Source organism: Spermophilus citellus (assembly GCF_964194105.1).
Source record: "Spermophilus citellus genome assembly, contig: SCAFFOLD_329, whole genome shotgun sequence".
NCBI lineage: Eukaryota > Metazoa > Chordata > Mammalia > Rodentia > Sciuridae > Spermophilus > Spermophilus citellus.
The window spans coordinates 254,090-273,966 of NW_027673020.1; the positions used below are offsets into that span (position 1 = coordinate 254,090).

At 71.1% G+C, this 19,877-nt stretch overlaps 2 protein-coding genes and 3 long non-coding RNA genes across 5 annotated transcripts; all 5 read left to right on the forward strand.

The window, feature by feature from the left end:
• Positions 1-3,263: 3,263 nt before the first annotated feature.
• On the forward strand, positions 3,264-4,013 carry LOC308640230. Its single transcript, XR_014020199.1, has 3 exons — positions 3,264-3,365; positions 3,558-3,621; positions 3,968-4,013. It is a non-coding gene; the product is annotated as an uncharacterized lncRNA (long non-coding RNA).
• Positions 4,014-6,397: 2,384 nt separating this feature from the next.
• On the forward strand, positions 6,398-7,351 carry LOC308640227 (transducin-like enhancer protein 2; the record flags this gene model as incomplete). Its single annotated transcript, XM_081312200.1, has 4 exons — positions 6,398-6,504; positions 6,583-6,680; positions 6,873-6,936; positions 7,283-7,351. Exons 1-4 carry the CDS (start codon positions 6,481-6,483, stop codon positions 7,349-7,351), a joined length of 255 nt encoding a protein of 84 aa, XP_081168326.1. The 5' UTR covers positions 6,398-6,480.
• A 2,541-nt stretch (positions 7,352-9,892) lies between these two features.
• LOC308640229 lies at positions 9,893-10,644 on the forward strand. The gene is made up of 3 exons (XR_014020198.1): positions 9,893-9,995; positions 10,188-10,251; positions 10,599-10,644. It is a non-coding gene; the product is annotated as an uncharacterized lncRNA (long non-coding RNA).
• A 2,564-nt stretch (positions 10,645-13,208) lies between these two features.
• On the forward strand, positions 13,209-13,963 carry LOC308640231. Its single transcript, XR_014020200.1, has 3 exons — positions 13,209-13,311; positions 13,504-13,567; positions 13,918-13,963. It is a non-coding gene; the product is annotated as an uncharacterized lncRNA (long non-coding RNA).
• A 2,384-nt stretch (positions 13,964-16,347) lies between these two features.
• LOC308640228 (transducin-like enhancer protein 2) lies at positions 16,348-17,279 on the forward strand (the record flags this gene model as incomplete). Its single annotated transcript, XM_081312201.1, has 4 exons — positions 16,348-16,454; positions 16,533-16,630; positions 16,823-16,886; positions 17,235-17,279. Coding segments are annotated over exons 1-4 (231 nt in total), but the record flags the coding sequence as incomplete, so codon positions are not given.
• Positions 17,280-19,877: the final 2,598 nt, after the last annotated feature.

Sequence of the window (19,877 nt, forward strand, 5' to 3'; positions counted from 1 at the left end):
CCAGTCGGTGGCTGGGCCCACAGGCCAGGGTCTCCCAGGACGGATCTGGGGTGGGGCCAGATCTAGAGCCTCAAGGGGAAAATGGGGTCCCTGAGGCACAGGCCAAGGTGACCTCCAGGTGACCAGACTAAGGAAGGAAAGAGCCCTGGGCCTGGAGAGGAAAGGGACCCGTGAGGGGTGGGAGGCGAGGCTGCTCCCAGCAGAACCCAGAGGAGCCTCAGGGAAAGGCCGGAGCCTGGCCTGGGACCACTGGTCATCTCAGCCACTCGGGAGGCTGGGGCAGGCGGCACTCCGAGGCCAGCCTGGGCAACTTAGTGAGGCCTCCTCAAAGTGAATGAGCAGGGACCCTCAGCACAGCCGAAGGAAAGGGGGGTGCACCCCGAGCTAGAGGCATTTAGGCAGAGGCTGAGGGAGGGAGGCCCCGAGAAGCCAAGGGGCCACGGGGCAGGTGAAGAGGGCTGGGCACACCCTCTGGACTCAGGGTCCCGGGAGGGCACTGTTGGTGTCCCAGGGGAGGCAGGACATGTCCCGGAAAGCGTTTGGAACCAGGACCCTGGAAGCACGCACTCTTGGCGTTGGGGGCCTGTGGGGCAGGGCAGCAGGGCAAGGCGGCGCTGCAGCCCACAGGTCACTCCTTCCCCACTGCCTGTCCACGCCTCTGGACTTGCCTCAAGCTTGCTTCATGCCAGGCCCCTGAGGGGCAGGAGTGGTGGGGCCCAAAGCTGCAGGAAGGACAGGAGGGGCCTTTCTGAGCAGCAAGGCCAGGGCCGGGCGCAGCTGGGATAGAGCCTGCCTGGCCTGCAGGCGGGGGTTGCATCCCCAGCACTGAAAATGTCCACGAGAAGCCAGCAGAGAGTGACCAGGCTGAGGAACAGCCAAGTGCACAGACCCGGGGGCTGGCGGTGCCTGGAGTATGGAGCAGACCAGGAGCTGGGGTCATGGAGAGAGAAAGGGCTGAGGGTTTTAGCCTCTTTTTTATTTTGAGCCCACTGTGGGAAGGGAGTGGAGTTTGGATTTGATTATTTCTTTATCTTTGTGGTGCTGGGGATCAAACCCGGGCCTCATGCCTGCCCAACCAGTGCTCTCCCGCTGAGCTGCACCCCCAGACCTGGACTGTGGATTTCTCTTACTTCTTGGCACTGGGGATGGAACCCACGGTGCTCTACCACTGAGCTACAATCCCAGCACCTTTTCACTTATTTTGAGACAGGACTCACCAAGTTGCTCAGGCTGGTCTCAAACTTGCCATCCTCCTGCCTCAGCCTCCTGAGTGGCTGGGATGACAGGTGTGTGCCATCATGCAAAATCCGATTTTGATGGCAGTAGGGAGCCACCGAATACTCCAGCACACCCTCATTTTGTAGACCCAGGACTTGTCTTCCTCGCCCTTCCGTGGCCGACTTTATCCTTGGGATACAGTCTTGGATAGTAGCCCTCACCCGGACATACCGCCCCCCATTCATCCTGTTTACACACACACAGTTTTAGGATTCCTAGGCTGGATTCTGTGTGGTCAGCAGCTGGTCTCCTCTGAGCTTACTCCTACAGGGCTGGGATCTGCCCTTCTTCACCCGGGGTCCCTGTGCCTGGAAGGGCACTTGGCACAGTGTCTACCTGTCTGCCGAAACACGAGGCCTGTGTGCAGGGGATCCAGTGCCCTTCCGCTGCTGCTTACCTGCCTAGAGGTCCAACAGCAACAGGGGGCTCCCCTACACAGTGCCGGTGCCTAGCCCCCTGTCCCCGGAGGCGCTGTGGACCAGGACAGCCCAGCACAGTAGGTTCTGGTGTTTGCTGCCTGACTTAATGGGCTCAGGGTCTCATAGACAAGATGGGAGCAAGGACTCCCCACTGGCAGTGAGGGCTCCCTGGATGGCCCAGGAGGGGGTGTCTCTGCCCCAGACTCCCGTCTGAGCTCCTACCTTCCAGAGGAGCAGGGAGGCCCAGACCGACCGGCCAGGGCCTGACCTGCTGGGCAGTGGAGCCCGGCCATGTCCTTCCCTGGCAGGTGTTCCTGCCTCCCCTTGGCCAGACCCTCCTCCTGACCCTTCAATCTGAGCCCAATGTCACTGCCTGGGGAAGGCCATTGCTGACCCCAGACCAGCGCCCTCCCCACGGGGCGGGGGCGGCGGGTGTCGGTCGTTTCCTCGTCTGGGGTGGGAGCCCAGGGCCTGGCCGCCAGCCTCAGTTTCCCCGCGGGCCCAGGGCGCAGGGACCGGGGTCTGGGTCGCCGCGCGCGCGGGGGCGCGGGCGCCGGGCGGGGCGCGCGGGGGCAGCGGCGCCACCTTAAGGCTGCTCTGCCCGCGGCTCCTGGCCGAGCCCCGCCTGAGGGAGGCGGCTCCGCGCGGGGCCCGCCGCCCACGCCGCCACCAAGCCTGCCGCCCACCTTCCCGCCGCCCGCCGCCCGCGCAGGGTCCGCAGGGACCGCGGGTCCCGCAGCGCGTCCGCCCCGCCCGCCCGGCCGCGCGCCCCGCGCCGCCGCCCCCGGCCCCCATTTTCCGGCTCGGGCGGCGCCAGGCCTTGGGACGGCAGGATGTACCCCCAGGGGAGGCACCCGGTTAGCGGGGGGGCGCGGGCGCCAGGCGGGGCGCGCGGGGGCAGCGACGCCACCTTAAGGCGGCTCTGCCCGCGGCTCCTGGCCGAGCCCCGCAGAGGGAGGCGGCTCCGCGCGGGGCCGGCCGCCCGCGCCGCCACCGAGCCGGCCGCCCACCTTCCCGCCGCCCGCCGCCCGCGCGGGGTCGACAGGGACCGCGGGTCCCGCAGCGCGTCCGCCCCGCCCGCCCGGCCGCGCGCCCCGCGCCGCCGCCCCCGGCCCCCATTGTCCGGCTCGGGCGGCGCCGGGCCTTGGGACGCCAGGATGTACCCCCAGGGGAGGCAACCGGTGAGCGGGGGGCGCGGGCGCCGGGCGGGGCGCGCGGGGGCAGCGGCGCCACTGCCCGTGGCTCCTGGCCGAGCCCCGCCGGAGGGAGGCGGCTCCGCGCGGGGCCGGCCGCCCGCGCCGCCACCGAGCCGGCCGCCCACCTTCCCGCCGCCCGGCGCCCGCGCGGGGTAGGCAGGGACCGCGGGTCCCGCAGCGCGTCCGCCCCGCCCGCCCGGCCGCGCGCCCCGCGCCGCCGCCCCCGGCCCACATTGTCCGGCTCGGGCGGCTCCTGGCCTTGGGACGGCAGGATGTACCCCCAGGGGAGGCACCCGGTCAGCGGGGGGGGGCCGGGCGCCGGGGGGTCGCCGGCCGCCCCGGGCCCTGGAACTCAGCCCCGCACGTCCCCCCAGACCCCGCTGCAGCCCGGCCAGCCCTTCAAGTTCTCCATCCTGGAGATCTGCGACCGCATCAAGGAGGAGTTCCAGTTCCTGCAGGCGCAGTACCACAGGTGAGCGCCAGCACCGCAGTCCAGGGCAGGTGGCGCCCAGGGCTGCGGGTTGCCACCGCGGGGGCGGCGAGGGGCGACAGCCTGCACCCCCGGGTCGCGGGAGGGTGGGGGGAAGTGAGGGGGGCCCACCTCCTCACTTTGGAAACTGGCCCACTGTGGGGCCCGGGGACCCTCCTGTCCTCTCCTCCCCAGCCTCAAGCTGGAATGCGAGAAGCTGGCCAGTGAGAAGACCGAGATGCAGCGGCATTATGTTATGGTAAGGGGCTGGTCCTTGGACGGGGGGGGGGGAGAAGGGCCGGGGGCTGGTGTTGACCCTGAGCCCCATCCTACCCGCCTGAGATCTGGGCTTCCTGTCCACTGCCTCCGGACTGCCCCTCCGCAGCCCTGTGGGCCAGGGTCTCTGGGTATCCCCACCTGCCCCTCCTCTCCTAGGAGGGCAGAGGGACTCCTCCAGGCAGACCCCCTGATTCCCCCCTGGTCTCTCCTTCTGACGCCCCCATGGGGCTGGGGCCTCCATGTCACACTGACCCCTAGCCTGGGTGCTCTTGAGACCCCAGTGCCCCCTGGCTCCTAGGTGTCCCCAGTGGGCTTTTCCTTTGCAGTACTACGAAATGTCCTACGGGCTCAACATCGAGATGCATAAGCAGGTAACGGCAGGGCTGGGGTGTTGAGGAGGGAGGGTGGGGTCGGGAAGCCACGGGACCCCAGGGTGCAATTTGGGCCAAGGCAGACCCAGGGAGCGAGGCTCATCATGAAATCCTGCAGAGGCTCCGGAGGGCTGATTGGGGAACCGGCTCATGGAAGCAAAGTGATTTTCAGTTTCTGGGGACAGGGGCTACAGCTGGAGCCAGCCAGCAGAGAGGCGGGCAGGGGGCAGGGGCTGGGTGTCCCCTGGAGCCGAGGGTGGCCCTCTGGGTAGGAGACTGTGGAGAGGCCTCTGTCCCAGGAAAGGCCCTGGCTGATGGTCTTGGAGGTCCCTTCCTGCCCAAGTCTGAGGTTTGGCGTTGGACCCTGAGACACTGGGAATTCTGGAAGCCCTGAGTCCATCCCAGTGGTATTGCCAGAAGGTTCTGAGATTGTTCTCAGGCCCTGACTTAGACTGAGCCCACCTCTCCAGGCTGTCCTCAAGGCTCCCAGATTGACCCCAATTCTGTGGGCTTCTGAGATCTTTCCTGAGCTTCTGAATGTGCCCCAGGGTTCTGAGGGGGGTGTCAAGGTTCTCAAGTGTCCCAGGGTTACTCAGGAGATCCTGAGACTGACCAGTGGCTTCTAGGGGGATGGTAGGGGTTCTGGGGCTCTGAGCAGACAGATGCTTAGATTCTGTCCCTCAGAATGTCAGAGCCTAGGGCAGAGCTGTGCCAGGGCTTCCTGGTGGGGAGTGTGGGGTGCTGGAGTGCCCGCCCTGGCATGCCTTCCTGGGCATGTCTGGACCCCAGTTCTGTTGTGGGGGAGCCTGGTGCCATCCACGGGTGCATGCAGTAGGCCCCTCACTGGGAGAAGGAATGGTGTTGTGCCAGGCCCTGGGGGCTTGGCCTGCGCCCTCCAGGTGGGGGATGGCACCCGTCAGAGACAGTGCACCTGTGACTCAGGCAGGGGATCCGGTGCCCTTCCGCTGCTGCTTACCTGCCTAGAGGTCCAACAGCAACAGGGGGCTCCCCTACACAGTGCCGGTGCCTAGCCCCCTGTCCCCGGAGGCGCTGTGGACCAGGACGGCCCAGCACAGTAGGTTCTGGTGTTTGCTGACTGACTTAATGGGCTCAGGGTCTCATAGACAAGATGGGAGCAAGGACTCCCCACTGGCAGTGAGGGCTCCCTGGATGGCCCAGGAGGGGGTGTCTCTGCCCCAGACTCCCGTCTGAGCTCCTACCTTCCAGAGGAGCAGGGAGGCCCAGACCCACCGGCCAGGGCCTGACCTGCTGGGCAGTGGAGCCCGGCCCTGTCCTTCCCTGGCAGGTGTTCCTGCCTCCCCTTGGCCAGACCCTCCTCCTGACCCTTCAATCTGAGCCCAATGTCACTGCCTGGGGAAAGCCATTGCTGACCCCAGACCGGCGCCCTCCCCACGGGGCGGGGGCGGCGGGTGTCGGTCGTTTCCTCGTCCGGGGTGGGAGCCCAGGGCCTGGCCGCCAGCCTCAGTTTCCCCGCGGGCCCAGGGCGCAGGGACCGGGGTCTGGGTCGCCGCGCGCGCGGGGGGCGCGGGCGCCGGGCGGGGCGCGCGGGGGCAGCGGCGCCACCTTAAGGCGGCTCTGCCCGCGGCTCCTGGCCGAGCCCCGCCGGAGGGAGGCGGCTCCGCGCGGGGCCCGCCGCCCCGCGCCGCCACCGAGCCTGCCGCCCACCTTCCCGCCGCCCGCCGCCCGCGCAGGGTCCGCAGGGACCGCGGGTCCCGCAGCGCGTCCGCCCCGCCCGCCCGGCCGCGCGCCCCGCGCCGCCGCCCCCGGCCCCCATTGTCCGGCTCGGGCGGCGCCGGGCCTTGGGACGGCAGGATGTACCCCCAGGGGAGGCACCCGGTGAGCGGGGGGCGCGGGCGCCGGGCGGGGCGCGCGGGGGCAGCGGCGCCACCTTAAGGCGGCTCTGCCCGTGGCTCCTGGCCGAGCCCCGCCGGAGGGAGGCGGCTCCGCGCGGGGCCGGCCGCCCGCGCCGCCACCGAGCCGGCCGCCCACCTTCCCGCCGCCCGCCGCCCGCGCGGGGTCGGTAGGGACCGCGGGTCCCCCAGCGCGTCCGCCCCGCCCGCCCGGCCGCGCGCCCCGCGCCGCCGCCCCCGACCCCCATTGTCCGGCTCGGGCGGCGCCGGGCCTTGGGACGCCAGGATGTACCCCCAGGGGAGGCAACCGGTGAGCGGGGGGCGCGGGCGCCGGGCGGGGCGCGCGGGGGCAGCGGCGCCACTGCCCGTGGCTCCTGGCCGAGCCCCGCCGGAGGGAGGCGGCTCCGCGCGGGGCCGGCCGCCCGCGCCGCCACCGAGCCGGCCGCCCACCTTCCCGCCGCCCGGCGCCCGCGCGGGGTAGGCAGGGACCGCGGGTCCCGCAGCGCGTCCGCCCCGCCCGCCCGGCCGCGCGCCCCGCGCCGCCGCCCCCGGCCCACATTGTCCGGCTCGGGCGGCTCCTGGCCTTGGGACGGCAGGATGTACCCCCAGGGGAGGCACCCGGTCAGCGGGGGGGGGCCGGGCGCCGGGGGGTCGCCGGCCGCCCCGGGCCCTGGAACTCAGCCCCGCACGTCCCCCCAGACCCCGCTGCAGCCCGGCCAGCCCTTCAAGTTCTCCATCCTGGAGATCTGCGACCGCATCAAGGAGGAGTTCCAGTTCCTGCAGGCGCAGTACCACAGGTGAGCGCCAGCACCGCAGTCCAGGGCAGGTGGCGCCCAGGGCTGCGGGTTGCCACCGCGGGGGCGGCGAGGGGCGACAGCCTGCACCCCCGGGTCGCGGGAGGGTGGGGGGAAGTGAGGGGGGCCCACCTCCTCACTTTGGAAACTGGCCCACTGTGGGGCCCGGGGACCCTCCTGTCCTCTCCTCCCCAGCCTCAAGCTGGAATGCGAGAAGCTGGCCAGTGAGAAGACCGAGATGCAGCGGCATTATGTTATGGTAAGGGGCTGGTCCTTGGACGGGGGGGGGGGAGAAGGGCCGGGGGCTGGTGTTGACCCTGAGCCCCATCCTACCCGCCTGAGATCTGGGCTTCCTGTCCACTGCCTCCGGACTGCCCCTCCGCAGCCCTGTGGGCCAGGGTCTCTGGGTATCCCCACCTGCCCCTCCTCTCCTAGGAGGGCAGAGGGACTCCTCCAGGCAGACCCCCTGATTCCCCCCTGGTCTCTCCTTCTGACGCCCCCATGGGGCTGGGGCCTCCATGTCACACTGACCCCTAGCCTGGGTGCTCTTGAGACCCCAGTGCCCCCTGGCTCCTAGGTGTCCCCAGTGGGCTTTTCCTTTGCAGTACTACGAAATGTCCTACGGGCTCAACATCGAGATGCATAAGCAGGTAACGGCAGGGCTGGGGTGTTGAGGAGGGAGGGTGGGGTCGGGAAGCCACGGGACCCCAGGGTGCAATTTGGGCCAAGGCAGACCCAGGGAGCGAGGCTCATCATGAAATCCTGCAGAGGCTCCGGAGGGCTGATTGGGGAACCGGCTCATGGAAGCAAAGTGATTTTCAGTTTCTGGGGACAGGGGCTACAGCTGGAGCCAGCCAGCAGAGAGGCGGGCAGGGGGCAGGGGCTGGGTGTCCCCTGGAGCCGAGGGTGGCCCTCTGGGTAGGAGACTGTGGAGAGGCCTCTGTCCCAGGAAAGGCCCTGGCTGATGGTCTTGGAGGTCCCTTCCTGCCCAAGTCTGAGGTTTGGCGTTGGACCCTGAGACACTGGGAATTCTGGAAGCCCTGAGTCCATCCCAGTGGTATTGCCAGAAGGTTCTGAGATTGTTCTCAGGCCCTGACTTAGACTGAGCCCACCTCTCCAGGCTGTCCTCAAGGCTCCCAGATTGACCCCAATTCTGTGGGCTTCTGAGATCTTTCCTGAGCTTCTGAATGTGCCCCAGGGTTCTGAGGGGGGTGTCAAGGTTCTCAAGTGTCCCAGGGTTACTCAGGAGATCCTGAGACTGACCAGTGGCTTCTAGGGGGATGGTAGGGGTTCTGGGGCTCTGAGCAGACAGATGCTTAGATTCTGTCCCTCAGAATGTCAGAGCCTAGGGCAGAGCTGTGCCAGGGCTTCCTGGTGGGGAGTGTGGGGTGCTGGAGTGCCCGCCCTGGCATGCCTTCCTGGGCATGTCTGGACCCCAGTTCTGTTGTGGGGGAGCCTGGTGCCATCCACGGGTGCATGCAGTAGGCCCCTCACTGGGAGAAGGAATGGTGTTGTGCCAGGCCCTGGGGGCTTGGCCTGCGCCCTCCAGGTGGGGGATGGCACCCGTCAGAGACAGTGCACCTGTGACTCAGGCAGGGGATCCGGTGCCCTTCCGCTGCTGCTTACCTGCCTAGAGGTCCAACAGCAACAGGGGGCTCCCCTACACAGTGCCGGTGCCTAGCCCCCTGTCCCCGGAGGCGCTGTGGACCAGGACGGCCCAGCACAGTAGGTTCTGGTGTTTGCTGACTGACTTAATGGGCTCAGGGTCTCATAGACAAGATGGGAGCAAGGACTCCCCACTGGCAGTGAGGGCTCCCTGGATGGCCCAGGAGGGGGTGTCTCTGCCCCAGACTCCCGTCTGAGCTCCTACCTTCCAGAGGAGCAGGGAGGCCCAGACCGACCGGCCAGGGCCTGACCTGCTGGGCAGTGGAGCCCGGCCCTGTCCTTCCCTGGCAGGTGTTCCTGCCTCCCCTTGGCCAGACCCTCCTCCTGACCCTTCAATCTGAGCCCAATGTCACTGCCTGGGGAAAGCCATTGCTGACCCCAGACCGGCGCCCTCCCCACGGGGCGGGGGCGGCGGGTGTCGGTCGTTTCCTCGTCCGGGGTGGGAGCCCAGGGCCTGGCCGCCAGCCTCAGTTTCCCCGCGGGCCCAGGGCGCAGGGACCGGGGTCTGGGTCGCCGCGCGCGCGGGGGGCGCGGGCGCCGGGCGGGGCGCGCGGGGGCAGCGGCGCCACCTTAAGGCGGCTCTGCCCGCGGCTCCTGGCCGAGCCCCGCCGGAGGGAGGCGGCTCCGCGCGGGGCCCGCCGCCCCGCGCCGCCACCGAGCCTGCCGCCCACCTTCCCGCCGCCCGCCGCCCGCGCAGGGTCCGCAGGGACCGCGGGTCCCGCAGCGCGTCCGCCCCGCCCGCCCGGCCGCGCGCCCCGCGCCGCCGCCCCCGGCCCCCATTGTCCGGCTCGGGCGGCGCCGGGCCTTGGGACGGCAGGATGTACCCCCAGGGGAGGCACCCGGTGAGCGGGGGGCGCGGGCGCCGGGCGGGGCGCGCGGGGGCAGCGGCGCCACCTTAAGGCGGCTCTGCCCGTGGCTCCTGGCCGAGCCCCGCCGGAGGGAGGCGGCTCCGCGCGGGGCCGGCCGCCCGCGCCGCCACCGAGCCGGCCGCCCACCTTCCCGCCGCCCGCCGCCCGCGCGGGGTCGGTAGGGACCGCGGGTCCCGCAGCGCGTCCGCCCCGCCCGCCCGGCCGCGCGCCCCGCGCCGCCGCCCCCGGCCCCCATTGTCCGGCTCGGGCGGCGCCGGGCCTTGGGACGCCAGGATGTACCCCCAGGGGAGGCAACCGGTGAGCGGGGGGCGCGGGCGCCGGGCGGGGCGCGCGGGGGCAGCGGCGCCACTGCCCGTGGCTCCTGGCCGAGCCCCGCCGGAGGGAGGCGGCTCCGCGCGGGGCCGGCCGCCCGCGCCGCCACCGAGCCGGCCGCCCACCTTCCCGCCGCCCGGCGCCCGCGCGGGGTAGGCAGGGACCGCGGGTCCCGCAGCGCGTCCGCCCCGCCCGCCCGGCCGCGCGCCCCGCGCCGCCGCCCCCGGCCCACATTGTCCGGCTCGGGCGGCTCCTGGCCTTGGGACGGCAGGATGTACCCCCAGGGGAGGCACCCGGTGAGCGGGGGGGGGCCGGGCGCCGGGGGGTCGCCGGCCGCCCCGGGCCCTGGAACTCAGCCCCGCACGTCCCCCCAGACCCCGCTGCAGCCCGGCCAGCCCTTCAAGTTCTCCATCCTGGAGATCTGCGACCGCATCAAGGAGGAGTTCCAGTTCCTGCAGGCGCAGTACCACAGGTGAGCGCCAGCACCGCAGTCCAGGGCAGGTGGCGCCCAGGGCTGCGGGTTGCCACCGCGGGGGCGGCGAGGGGCGACAGCCTGCACCCCCGGGTCGCGGGAGGGTGGGGGGAAGTGAGGGGGGCCCACCTCCTCACTTTGGAAACTGGCCCACTGTGGGGCCCGGGGACCCTCCTGTCCTCTCCTCCCCAGCCTCAAGCTGGAATGCGAGAAGCTGGCCAGTGAGAAGACCGAGATGCAGCGGCATTATGTTATGGTAAGGGGCTGGTCCTTGGACGGGGGGGGGGGGAGAAGGGCCGGGGGCTGGTGTTGACCCTGAGCCCCATCCTACCCGCCTGAGATCTGGGCTTCCTGTCCACTGCCTCCGGACTGCCCCTCCGCAGCCCTGTGGGCCAGGGTCTCTGGGTATCCCCACCTGCCCCTCCTCTCCTAGGAGGGCAGAGGGACTCCTCCAGGCAGACCCCCTGATTCCCCCCTGGTCTCTCCTTCTGACGCCCCCATGGGGCTGGGGCCTCCATGTCACACTGACCCCTAGCCTGGGTGCTCTTGAGACCCCAGTGCCCCCTGGCTCCTAGGTGTCCCCAGTGGGCTTTTCCTTTGCAGTACTACGAAATGTCCTACGGGCTCAACATCGAGATGCATAAGCAGGTAACGGCAGGGCTGGGGTGTTGAGGAGGGAGGGTGGGGTCGGGAAGCCACGGGACCCCAGGGTGCAATTTGGGCCAAGGCAGACCCAGGGAGCGAGGCTCATCATGAAATCCTGCAGAGGCTCCGGAGGGCTGATTGGGGAACCGGCTCATGGAAGCAAAGTGATTTTCAGTTTCTGGGGACAGGGGCTACAGCTGGAGCCAGCCAGCAGAGAGGCGGGCAGGGGGCAGGGGCTGGGTGTCCCCTGGAGCCGAGGGTGGCCCTCTGGGTAGGAGACTGTGGAGAGGCCTCTGTCCCAGGAAAGGCCCTGGCTGATGGTCTTGGAGGTCCCTTCCTGCCCAAGTCTGAGGTTTGGCGTTGGACCCTGAGACACTGGGAATTCTGGAAGCCCTGAGTCCATCCCAGTGGTATTGCCAGAAGGTTCTGAGATTGTTCTCAGGCCCTGACTTAGACTGAGCCCACCTCTCCAGGCTGTCCTCAAGGCTCCCAGATTGACCCCAATTCTGTGGGCTTCTGAGATCTTTCCTGAGCTTCTGAATGTGCCCCAGGGTTCTGAGGGGGGTGTCAAGGTTCTCAAGTGTCCCAGGGTTACTCAGGAGATCCTGAGACTGACCAGTGGCTTCTAGGGGGATGGTAGGGGTTCTGGGGCTCTGAGCAGACAGATGCTTAGATTCTGTCCCTCAGAATGTCAGAGCCTAGGGCAGAGCTGTGCCAGGGCTTCCTGGTGGGGAGTGTGGGGTGCTGGAGTGCCCGCCCTGGCATGCCTTCCTGGGCATGTCTGGACCCCAGTTCTGTTGTGGGGGAGCCTGGTGCCATCCACGGGTGCATGCAGTAGGCCCCTCACTGGGAGAAGGAATGGTGTTGTGCCAGGCCCTGGGGGCTTGGCCTGCGCCCTCCAGGTGGGGGATGGCACCCGTCAGAGACAGTGCACCTGTGACTCAGGCAGGGGATCCGGTGCCCTTCCGCTGCTGCTTACCTGCCTAGAGGTCCAACAGCAACAGGGGGCTCCCCTACACAGTGCCGGTGCCTAGCCCCCTGTCCCCGGAGGCGCTGTGGACCAGGACGGCCCAGCACAGTAGGTTCTGGTGTTTGCTGACTGACTTAATGGGCTCAGGGTCTCATAGACAAGATGGGAGCAAGGACTCCCCACTGGCAGTGAGGGCTCCCTGGATGGCCCAGGAGGGGGTGTCTCTGCCCCAGACTCCCGTCTGAGCTCCTACCTTCCAGAGGAGCAGGGAGGCCCAGACCGACCGGCCAGGGCCTGACCTGCTGGGCAGTGGAGCCCGGCCCTGTCCTTCCCTGGCAGGTGTTCCTGCCTCCCCTTGGCCAGACCCTCCTCCTGACCCTTCAATCTGAGCCCAATGTCACTGCCTGGGGAAAGCCATTGCTGACCCCAGACCGGCGCCCTCCCCACGGGGCGGGGGCGGCGGGTGTCGGTCGTTTCCTCGTCCGGGGTGGGAGCCCAGGGCCTGGCCGCCAGCCTCAGTTTCCCCGCGGGCCCAGGGCGCAGGGACCGGGGTCTGGGTCGCCGCGCGCGCGGGGGGCGCGGGCGCCGGGCGGGGCGCGCGGGGGCAGCGGCGCCACCTTAAGGCGGCTCTGCCCGCGGCTCCTGGCCGAGCCCCGCCGGAGGGAGGCGGCTCCGCGCGGGGCCCGCCGCCCCGCGCCGCCACCGAGCCTGCCGCCCACCTTCCCGCCGCCCGCCGCCCGCGCAGGGTCCGCAGGGACCGCGGGTCCCGCAGCGCGTCCGCCCCGCCCGCCCGGCCGCGCGCCCCGCGCCGCCGCCCCCGGCCCCCATTGTCCGGCTCGGGCGGCGCCGGGCCTTGGGACGGCAGGATGTACCCCCAGGGGAGGCACCCGGTGAGCGGGGGGCGCGGGCGCCGGGCGGGGCGCGCGGGGGCAGCGGCGCCACCTTAAGGCGGCTCTGCCCGTGGCTCCTGGCCGAGCCCCGCCGGAGGGAGGCGGCTCCGCGCGGGGCCGGCCGCCCGCGCCGCCACCGAGCCGGCCGCCCACCTTCCCGCCGCCCGCCGCCCGCGCGGGGTCGGTAGGGACCGCGGGTCCCCCAGCGCGTCCGCCCCGCCCGCCCGGCCGCGCGCCCCGCGCCGCCGCCCCCGGCCCCCATTGTCCGGCTCGGGCGGCGCCGGGCCTTGGGACGCCAGGATGTACCCCCAGGGGAGGCAACCGGTGAGCGGGGGGCGCGGGCGCCGGGCGGGGCGCGCGGGGGCAGCGGCGCCACTGCCCGTGGCTCCTGGCCGAGCCCCGCCGGAGGGAGGCGGCTCCGCGCGGGGCCGGCCGCCCGCGCCGCCACCGAGCCGGCCGCCCACCTTCCCGCCGCCCGGCGCCCGCGCGGGGTAGGCAGGGACCGCGGGTCCCGCAGCGCGTCCGCCCCGCCCGCCCGGCCGCGCGCCCCGCGCCGCCGCCCCCGGCCCACATTGTCCGGCTCGGGCGGCTCCTGGCCTTGGGACGGCAGGATGTACCCCCAGGGGAGGCACCCGGTGAGCGGGGGGGGGCCGGGCGCCGGGGGGTCGCCGGCCGCCCCGGGCCCTGGAACTCAGCCCCGCACGTCCCCCCAGACCCCGCTGCAGCCCGGCCAGCCCTTCAAGTTCTCCATCCTGGAGATCTGCGACCGCATCAAGGAGGAGTTCCAGTTCCTGCAGGCGCAGTACCACAGGTGAGCGCCAGCACCGCAGTCCAGGGCAGGTGGCGCCCAGGGCTGCGGGTTGCCACCGCGGGGGCGGCGAGGGGCGACAGCCTGCACCCCCGGGTCGCGGGAGGGTGGGGGGAAGTGAGGGGGGCCCACCTCCTCACTTTGGAAACTGGCCCACTGTGGGGCCCGGGGACCCTCCTGTCCTCTCCTCCCCAGCCTCAAGCTGGAATGCGAGAAGCTGGCCAGTGAGAAGACCGAGATGCAGCGGCATTATGTTATGGTAAGGGGCTGGTCCTTGGACGGGGGGGGGGGGGGGAGAAGGGCCGGGGGCTGGTGTTGACCCTGAGCCCCATCCTACCCGCCTGAGATCTGGGCTTCCTGTCCACTGCCTCCGGACTGCCCCTCCGCAGCCCTGTGGGCCAGGGTCTCTGGGTATCCCCACCTGCCCCTCCTCTCCTAGGAGGGCAGAGGGACTCCTCCAGGCAGACCCCCTGATTCCCCCCTGGTCTCTCCTTCTGACGCCCCCATGGGGCTGGGGCCTCCATGTCACACTGACCCCTAGCCTGGGTGCTCTTGAGACCCCAGTGCCCCCTGGCTCCTAGGTGTCCCCAGTGGGCTTTTCCTTTGCAGTACTACGAAATGTCCTACGGGCTCAACATCGAGATGCATAAGCAGGTAACGGCAGGGCTGGGGTGTTGAGGAGGGAGGGTGGGGTCGGGAAGCCACGGGACCCCAGGGTGCAATTTGGGCCAAGGCAGACCCAGGGAGCGAGGCTCATCATGAAATCCTGCAGAGGCTCCGGAGGGCTGATTGGGGAACCGGCTCATGGAAGCAAAGTGATTTTCAGTTTCTGGGGACAGGGGCTACAGCTGGAGCCAGCCAGCAGAGAGGCGGGCAGGGGGCAGGGGCTGGGTGTCCCCTGGAGCCGAGGGTGGCCCTCTGGGTAGGAGACTGTGGAGAGGCCTCTGTCCCAGGAAAGGCCCTGGCTGATGGTCTTGGAGGTCCCTTCCTGCCCAAGTCTGAGGTTTGGCGTTGGACCCTGAGACACTGGGAATTCTGGAAGCCCTGAGTCCATCCCAGTGGTATTGCCAGAAGGTTCTGAGATTGTTCTCAGGCCCTGACTTAGACTGAGCCCACCTCTCCAGGCTGTCCTCAAGGCTCCCAGATTGACCCCAATTCTGTGGGCTTCTGAGATCTTTCCTGAGCTTCTGAATGTGCCCCAGGGTTCTGAGGGGGGTGTCAAGGTTCTCAAGTGTCCCAGGGTTACTCAGGAGATCCTGAGACTGACCAGTGGCTTCTAGGGGGATGGTAGGGGTTCTGGGGCTCTGAGCAGACAGATGCTTAGATTCTGTCCCTCAGAATGTCAGAGCCTAGGGCAGAGCTGTGCCAGGGCTTCCTGGTGGGGAGTGTGGGGTGCTGGAGTGCCCGCCCTGGCATGCCTTCCTGGGCATGTCTGGACCCCAGTTCTGTTGTGGGGGAGCCTGGTGCCATCCACGGGTGCATGCAGTAGGCCCCTCACTGGGAGAAGGAATGGTGTTGTGCCAGGCCCTGGGGGCTTGGCCTGCGCCCTCCAGGTGGGGGATGGCACCCGTCAGAGACAGTGCACCTGTGACTCAGGCAGGGGATCCGGTGCCCTTCCGCTGCTGCTTACCTGCCTAGAGGTCCAACAGCAACAGGGGGCTCCCCTACACAGTGCCGGTGCCTAGCCCCCTGTCCCCGGAGGCGCTGTGGACCAGGACGGCCCAGCACAGTAGGTTCTGGTGTTTGCTGACTGACTTAATGGGCTCAGGGTCTCATAGACAAGATGGGAGCAAGGACTCCCCACTGGCAGTGAGGGCTCCCTGGATGGCCCAGGAGGGGGTGTCTCTGCCCCAGACTCCCGTCTGAGCTCCTACCTTCCAGAGGAGCAGGGAGGCCCAGACCGACCGGCCAGGGCCTGACCTGCTGGGCAGTGGAGCCCGGCCCTGTCCTTCCCTGGCAGGTGTTCCTGCCTCCCCTTGGCCAGACCCTCCTCCTGACCCTTCAATCTGAGCCCAATGTCACTGCCTGGGGAAAGCCATTGCTGACCCCAGACCGGCGCCCTCCCCACGGGGCGGGGGCGGCGGGTGTCGGTCGTTTCCTCGTCCGGGGTGGGAGCCCAGGGCCTGGCCGCCAGCCTCAGTTTCCCCGCGGGCCCAGGGCGCAGGGACCGGGGTCTGGGTCGCCGCGCGCGCGGGGGGCGCGGGCGCCGGGCGGGGCGCGCGGGGGCAGCGGCGCCACCTTAAGGCGGCTCTGCCCGCGGCTCCTGGCCGAGCCCCGCCGGAGGGAGGCGGCTCCGCGCGGGGCCCGCCGCCCCGCGCCGCCACCGAGCCTGCCGCCCACCTTCCCGCCGCCCGCCGCCCGCGCAGGGTCCGCAGGGACCGCGGGTCCCGCAGCGCGTCCGCCCCGCCCGCCCGGCCGCGCGCCCCGCGCCGCCGCCCCCGGCCCCCATTGTCCGGCTCGGGCGGCGCCGGGCCTTGGGACGGCAGGATGTACCCCCAGGGGAGGCACCCGGTGAGCGGGGGGCGCGGGCGCCGGGCGGGGCGCGCGGGGGCAGCGGCGCCACCTTAAGGCGGCTCTGCCCGTGGCTCCTGGCCGAGCCCCGCCGGAGGGAGGCGGCTCCGCGCGGGGCCGGCCGCCCGCGCCGCCACCGAGCCGGCCGCCCACCTTCCCGCCGCCCGCCGCCCGCGCGGGGTCGGTAGGGACCGCGGGTCCCCCAGCGCGTCCGCCCCGCCCGCCCGGCCGCGCGCCCCGCGCCGCCGCCCCCGGCCCCCATTGTCCGGCTCGGGCGGCGCCGGGCCTTGGGACGCCAGGATGTACCCCCAGGGGAGGCAACCGGTGAGCGGGGGGCGCGGGCGCCGGGCGGGGCGCGCGGGGGCAGCGGCGCCACTGCCCGTGGCTCCTGGCCGAGCCCCGCCGGAGGGAGGCGGCTCCGCGCGGGGCCGGCCGCCCGCGCCGCCACCGAGCCGGCCGCCCACCTTCCCGCCGCCCGGCGCCCGCGCGGGGTAGGCAGGGACCGCGGGTCCCGCAGCGCGTCCGCCCCGCCCGCCCGGCCGCGCGCCCCGCGCCGCCGCCCCCGGCCCACATTGTCCGGCTCGGGCGGCTCCTGGCCTTGGGACGGCAGGATGTACCCCCAGGGGAGGCACCCGGTGAGCGGGGGGGGGCCGGGCGCCGGGGGGTCGCCGGCCGCCCCGGGCCCTGGAACTCAGCCCCGCACGTCCCCCCAGACCCCGCTGCAGCCCGGCCAGCCCTTCAAGTTCTCCATCCTGGAGATCTGCGACCGCATCAAGGAGGAGTTCCAGTTCCTGCAGGCGCAGTACCACAGGTGAGCGCCAGCACCGCAGTCCAGGGCAGGTGGCGCCCAGGGCTGCGGGTTGCCACCGCGGGGGCGGCGAGGGGCGACAGCCTGCACCCCCGGGTCGCGGGAGGGTGGGGGGAAGTGAGGGGGGCCCACCTCCTCACTTTGGAAACTGGCCCACTGTGGGGCCCGGGGACCCTCCTGTCCTCTCCTCCCCAGCCTCAAGCTGGAATGCGAGAAGCTGGCCAGTGAGAAGACCGAGATGCAGCGGCATTATGTTATGGTAAGGGGCTGGTCCTTGGACGGGGGGGGGGGGGAGAAGGGCCGGGGGCTGGTGTTGACCCTGAGCCCCATCCTACCCGCCTGAGATCTGGGCTTCCTGTCCACTGCCTCCGGACTGCCCCTCCGCAGCCCTGTGGGCCAGGGTCTCTGGGTATCCCCACCTGCCCCTCCTCTCCTAGGAGGGCAGAGGGACTCCTCCAGGCAGACCCCCTGATTCCCCCCTGGTCTCTCCTTCTGACGCCCCCATGGGGCTGGGGCCTCCATGTCACACTGACCCCTAGCCTGGGTGCTCTTGAGACCCCAGTGCCCCCTGGCTCCTAGGTGTCCCCAGTGGGCTTTTCCTTTGCAGTACTACGAAATGTCCTACGGGCTCAACATCGAGATGCATAAGCAGGTAACGGCAGGGCTGGGGTGTTGAGGAGGGAGGGTGGGGTCGGGAAGCCACGGGACCCCAGGGTGCAATTTGGGCCAAGGCAGACCCAGGGAGCGAGGCTCATCATGAAATCCTGCAGAGGCTCCGGAGGGCTGATTGGGGAACCGGCTCATGGAAGCAAAGTGATTTTCAGTTTCTGGGGACAGGGGCTACAGCTGGAGCCAGCCAGCAGAGAGGCGGGCAGGGGGCAGGGGCTGGGTGTCCCCTGGAGCCGAGGGTGGCCCTCTGGGTAGGAGACTGTGGAGAGGCCTCTGTCCCAGGAAAGGCCCTGGCTGATGGTCTTGGAGGTCCCTTCCTGCCCAAGTCTGAGGTTTGGCGTTGGACCCTGAGACACTGGGAATTCTGGAAGCCCTGAGTCCATCCCAGTGGTATTGCCAGAAGGTTCTGAGATTGTTCTCAGGCCCTGACTTAGACTGAGCCCACCTCTCCAGGCTGTCCTCAAGGCTCCCAGATTGACCCCAATTCTGTGGGCTTCTGAGATCTTTCCTGAGCTTCTGAATGTGCCCCAGGGTTCTGAGGGGGGTGTCAAGGTTCTCAAGTGTCCCAGGGTTACTCAGGAGATCCTGAGACTGACCAGTGGCTTCTAGGGGGATGGTAGGGGTTCTGGGGCTCTGAGCAGACAGATGCTTAGATTCTGTCCCTCAGAATGTCAGAGCCTAGGGCAGAGCTGTGCCAGGGCTTCCTGGTGGGGAGTGTGGGGTGCTGGAGTGCCCGCCCTGGCATGCCTTCCTGGGCATGTCTGGACCCCAGTTCTGTTGTGGGGGAGCCTGGTGCCATCCACGGGTGCATGCAGTAGGCCCCTCACTGGGAGAAGGAATGGTGTTGTGCCAGGCCCTGGGGGCTTGGCCTGCGCCCTCCAGGTGGGGGATGGCACCCGTCAGAGACAGTGCACCTGTGACTCAGGCAGGGGATCCGGTGCCCTTCCGCTGCTGCTTACCTGCCTAGAGGTCCAACAGCAACAGGGGGCTCCCCTACACAGTGCCGGTGCCTAGCCCCCTGTCCCCGGAGGCGCTGTGGACCAGGACGGCCCAGCACAGTAGGTTCTGGTGTTTGCTGACTGACTTAATGGGCTCAGGGTCTCATAGACAAGATGGGAGCAAGGACTCCCCACTGGCAGTGAGGGCTCCCTGGATGGCCCAGGAGGGGGTGTCTCTGCCCCAGACTCCCGTCTGAGCTCCTACCTTCCAGAGGAGCAGGGAGGCCCAGACCGACCGGCCAGGGCCTGACCTGCTGGGCAGTGGAGCCCGGCCCTGTCCTTCCCTGGCAGGTGTTCCTGCCTCCCCTTGGCCAGACCCTCCTCCTGACCCTTCAATCTGAGCCCAATGTCACTGCCTGGGGAAAGCCATTGCTGACCCCAGACCGGCGCCCTCCCCACGGGGCGGGGGCGGCGGGTGTCGGTCGTTTCCTCGTCCGGGGTGGGAGCCCAGGGCCTGGCCGCCAGCCTCAGTTTCCCCGCGGGCCCAGGGCGCAGGGACCGGGGTCTGGGTCGCCGCGCGCGCGGGGGGCGCGGGCGCCGGGCGGGGCGCGCGGGGGCAGCGGCGCCACCTTAAGGCGGCTCTGCCCGCGGCTCCTGGCCGAGCCCCGCCGGAGGGAGGCGGCTCCGCGCGGGGCCCGCCGCCCCGCGCCGCCACCGAGCCTGCCGCCCACCTTCCCGCCGCCCGCCGCCCGCGCAGGGTCCGCAGGGACCGCGGGTCCCGCAGCGCGTCCGCCCCGCCCGCCCGGCCGCGCGCCCCGCGCCGCCGCCCCCGGCCCCCATTGTCCGGCTCGGGCGGCGCCGGGCCTTGGGACGGCAGGATGTACCCCCAGGGGAGGCACCCGGTGAGCGGGGGGCGCGGGCGCCGGGCGGGGCGCGCGGGGGCAGCGGCGCCACCTTAAGGCGGCTCTGCCCGTGGCTCCTGGCCGAGCCCCGCCGGAGGGAGGCGGCTCCGCGCGGGGCCGGCCGCCCGCGCCGCCACCGAGCCGGCCGCCCACCTTCCCGCCGCCCGCCGCCCGCGCGGGGTCGGTAGGGACCGCGGGTCCCCCAGCGCGTCCGCCCCGCCCGCCCGGCCGCGCGCCCCGCGCCGCCGCCCCCGGCCCCCATTGTCCGGCTCGGGCGGCGCCGGGCCTTGGGACGCCAGGATGTACCCCCAGGGGAGGCAACCGGTGAGCGGGGGGCGCGGGCGCCGGGCGGGGCGCGCGGGGGCAGCGGCGCCACTGCCCGTGGCTCCTGGCCGAGCCCCGCCGGAGGGAGGCGGCTCCGCGCGGGGCCGGCCGCCCGCGCCGCCACCGAGCCGGCCGCCCACCTTCCCGCCGCCCGGCGCCCGCGCGGGGTAGGCAGGGACCGCGGGTCCCGCAGCGCGTCCGCCCCGCCCGCCCGGCCGCGCGCCCCGCGCCGCCGCCCCCGGCCCACATTGTCCGGCTCGGGCGGCTCCTGGCCTTGGGACGGCAGGATGTACCCCCAGGGGAGGCACCCGGTGAGCGGGGGGGGGGGGCCGGGCGCCGGGGGGTCGCCGGCCGCCCCGGGCCCTGGAACTCAGCCCCGCACGTCCCCCCAGACCCCGCTGCAGCCCGGCCAGCCCT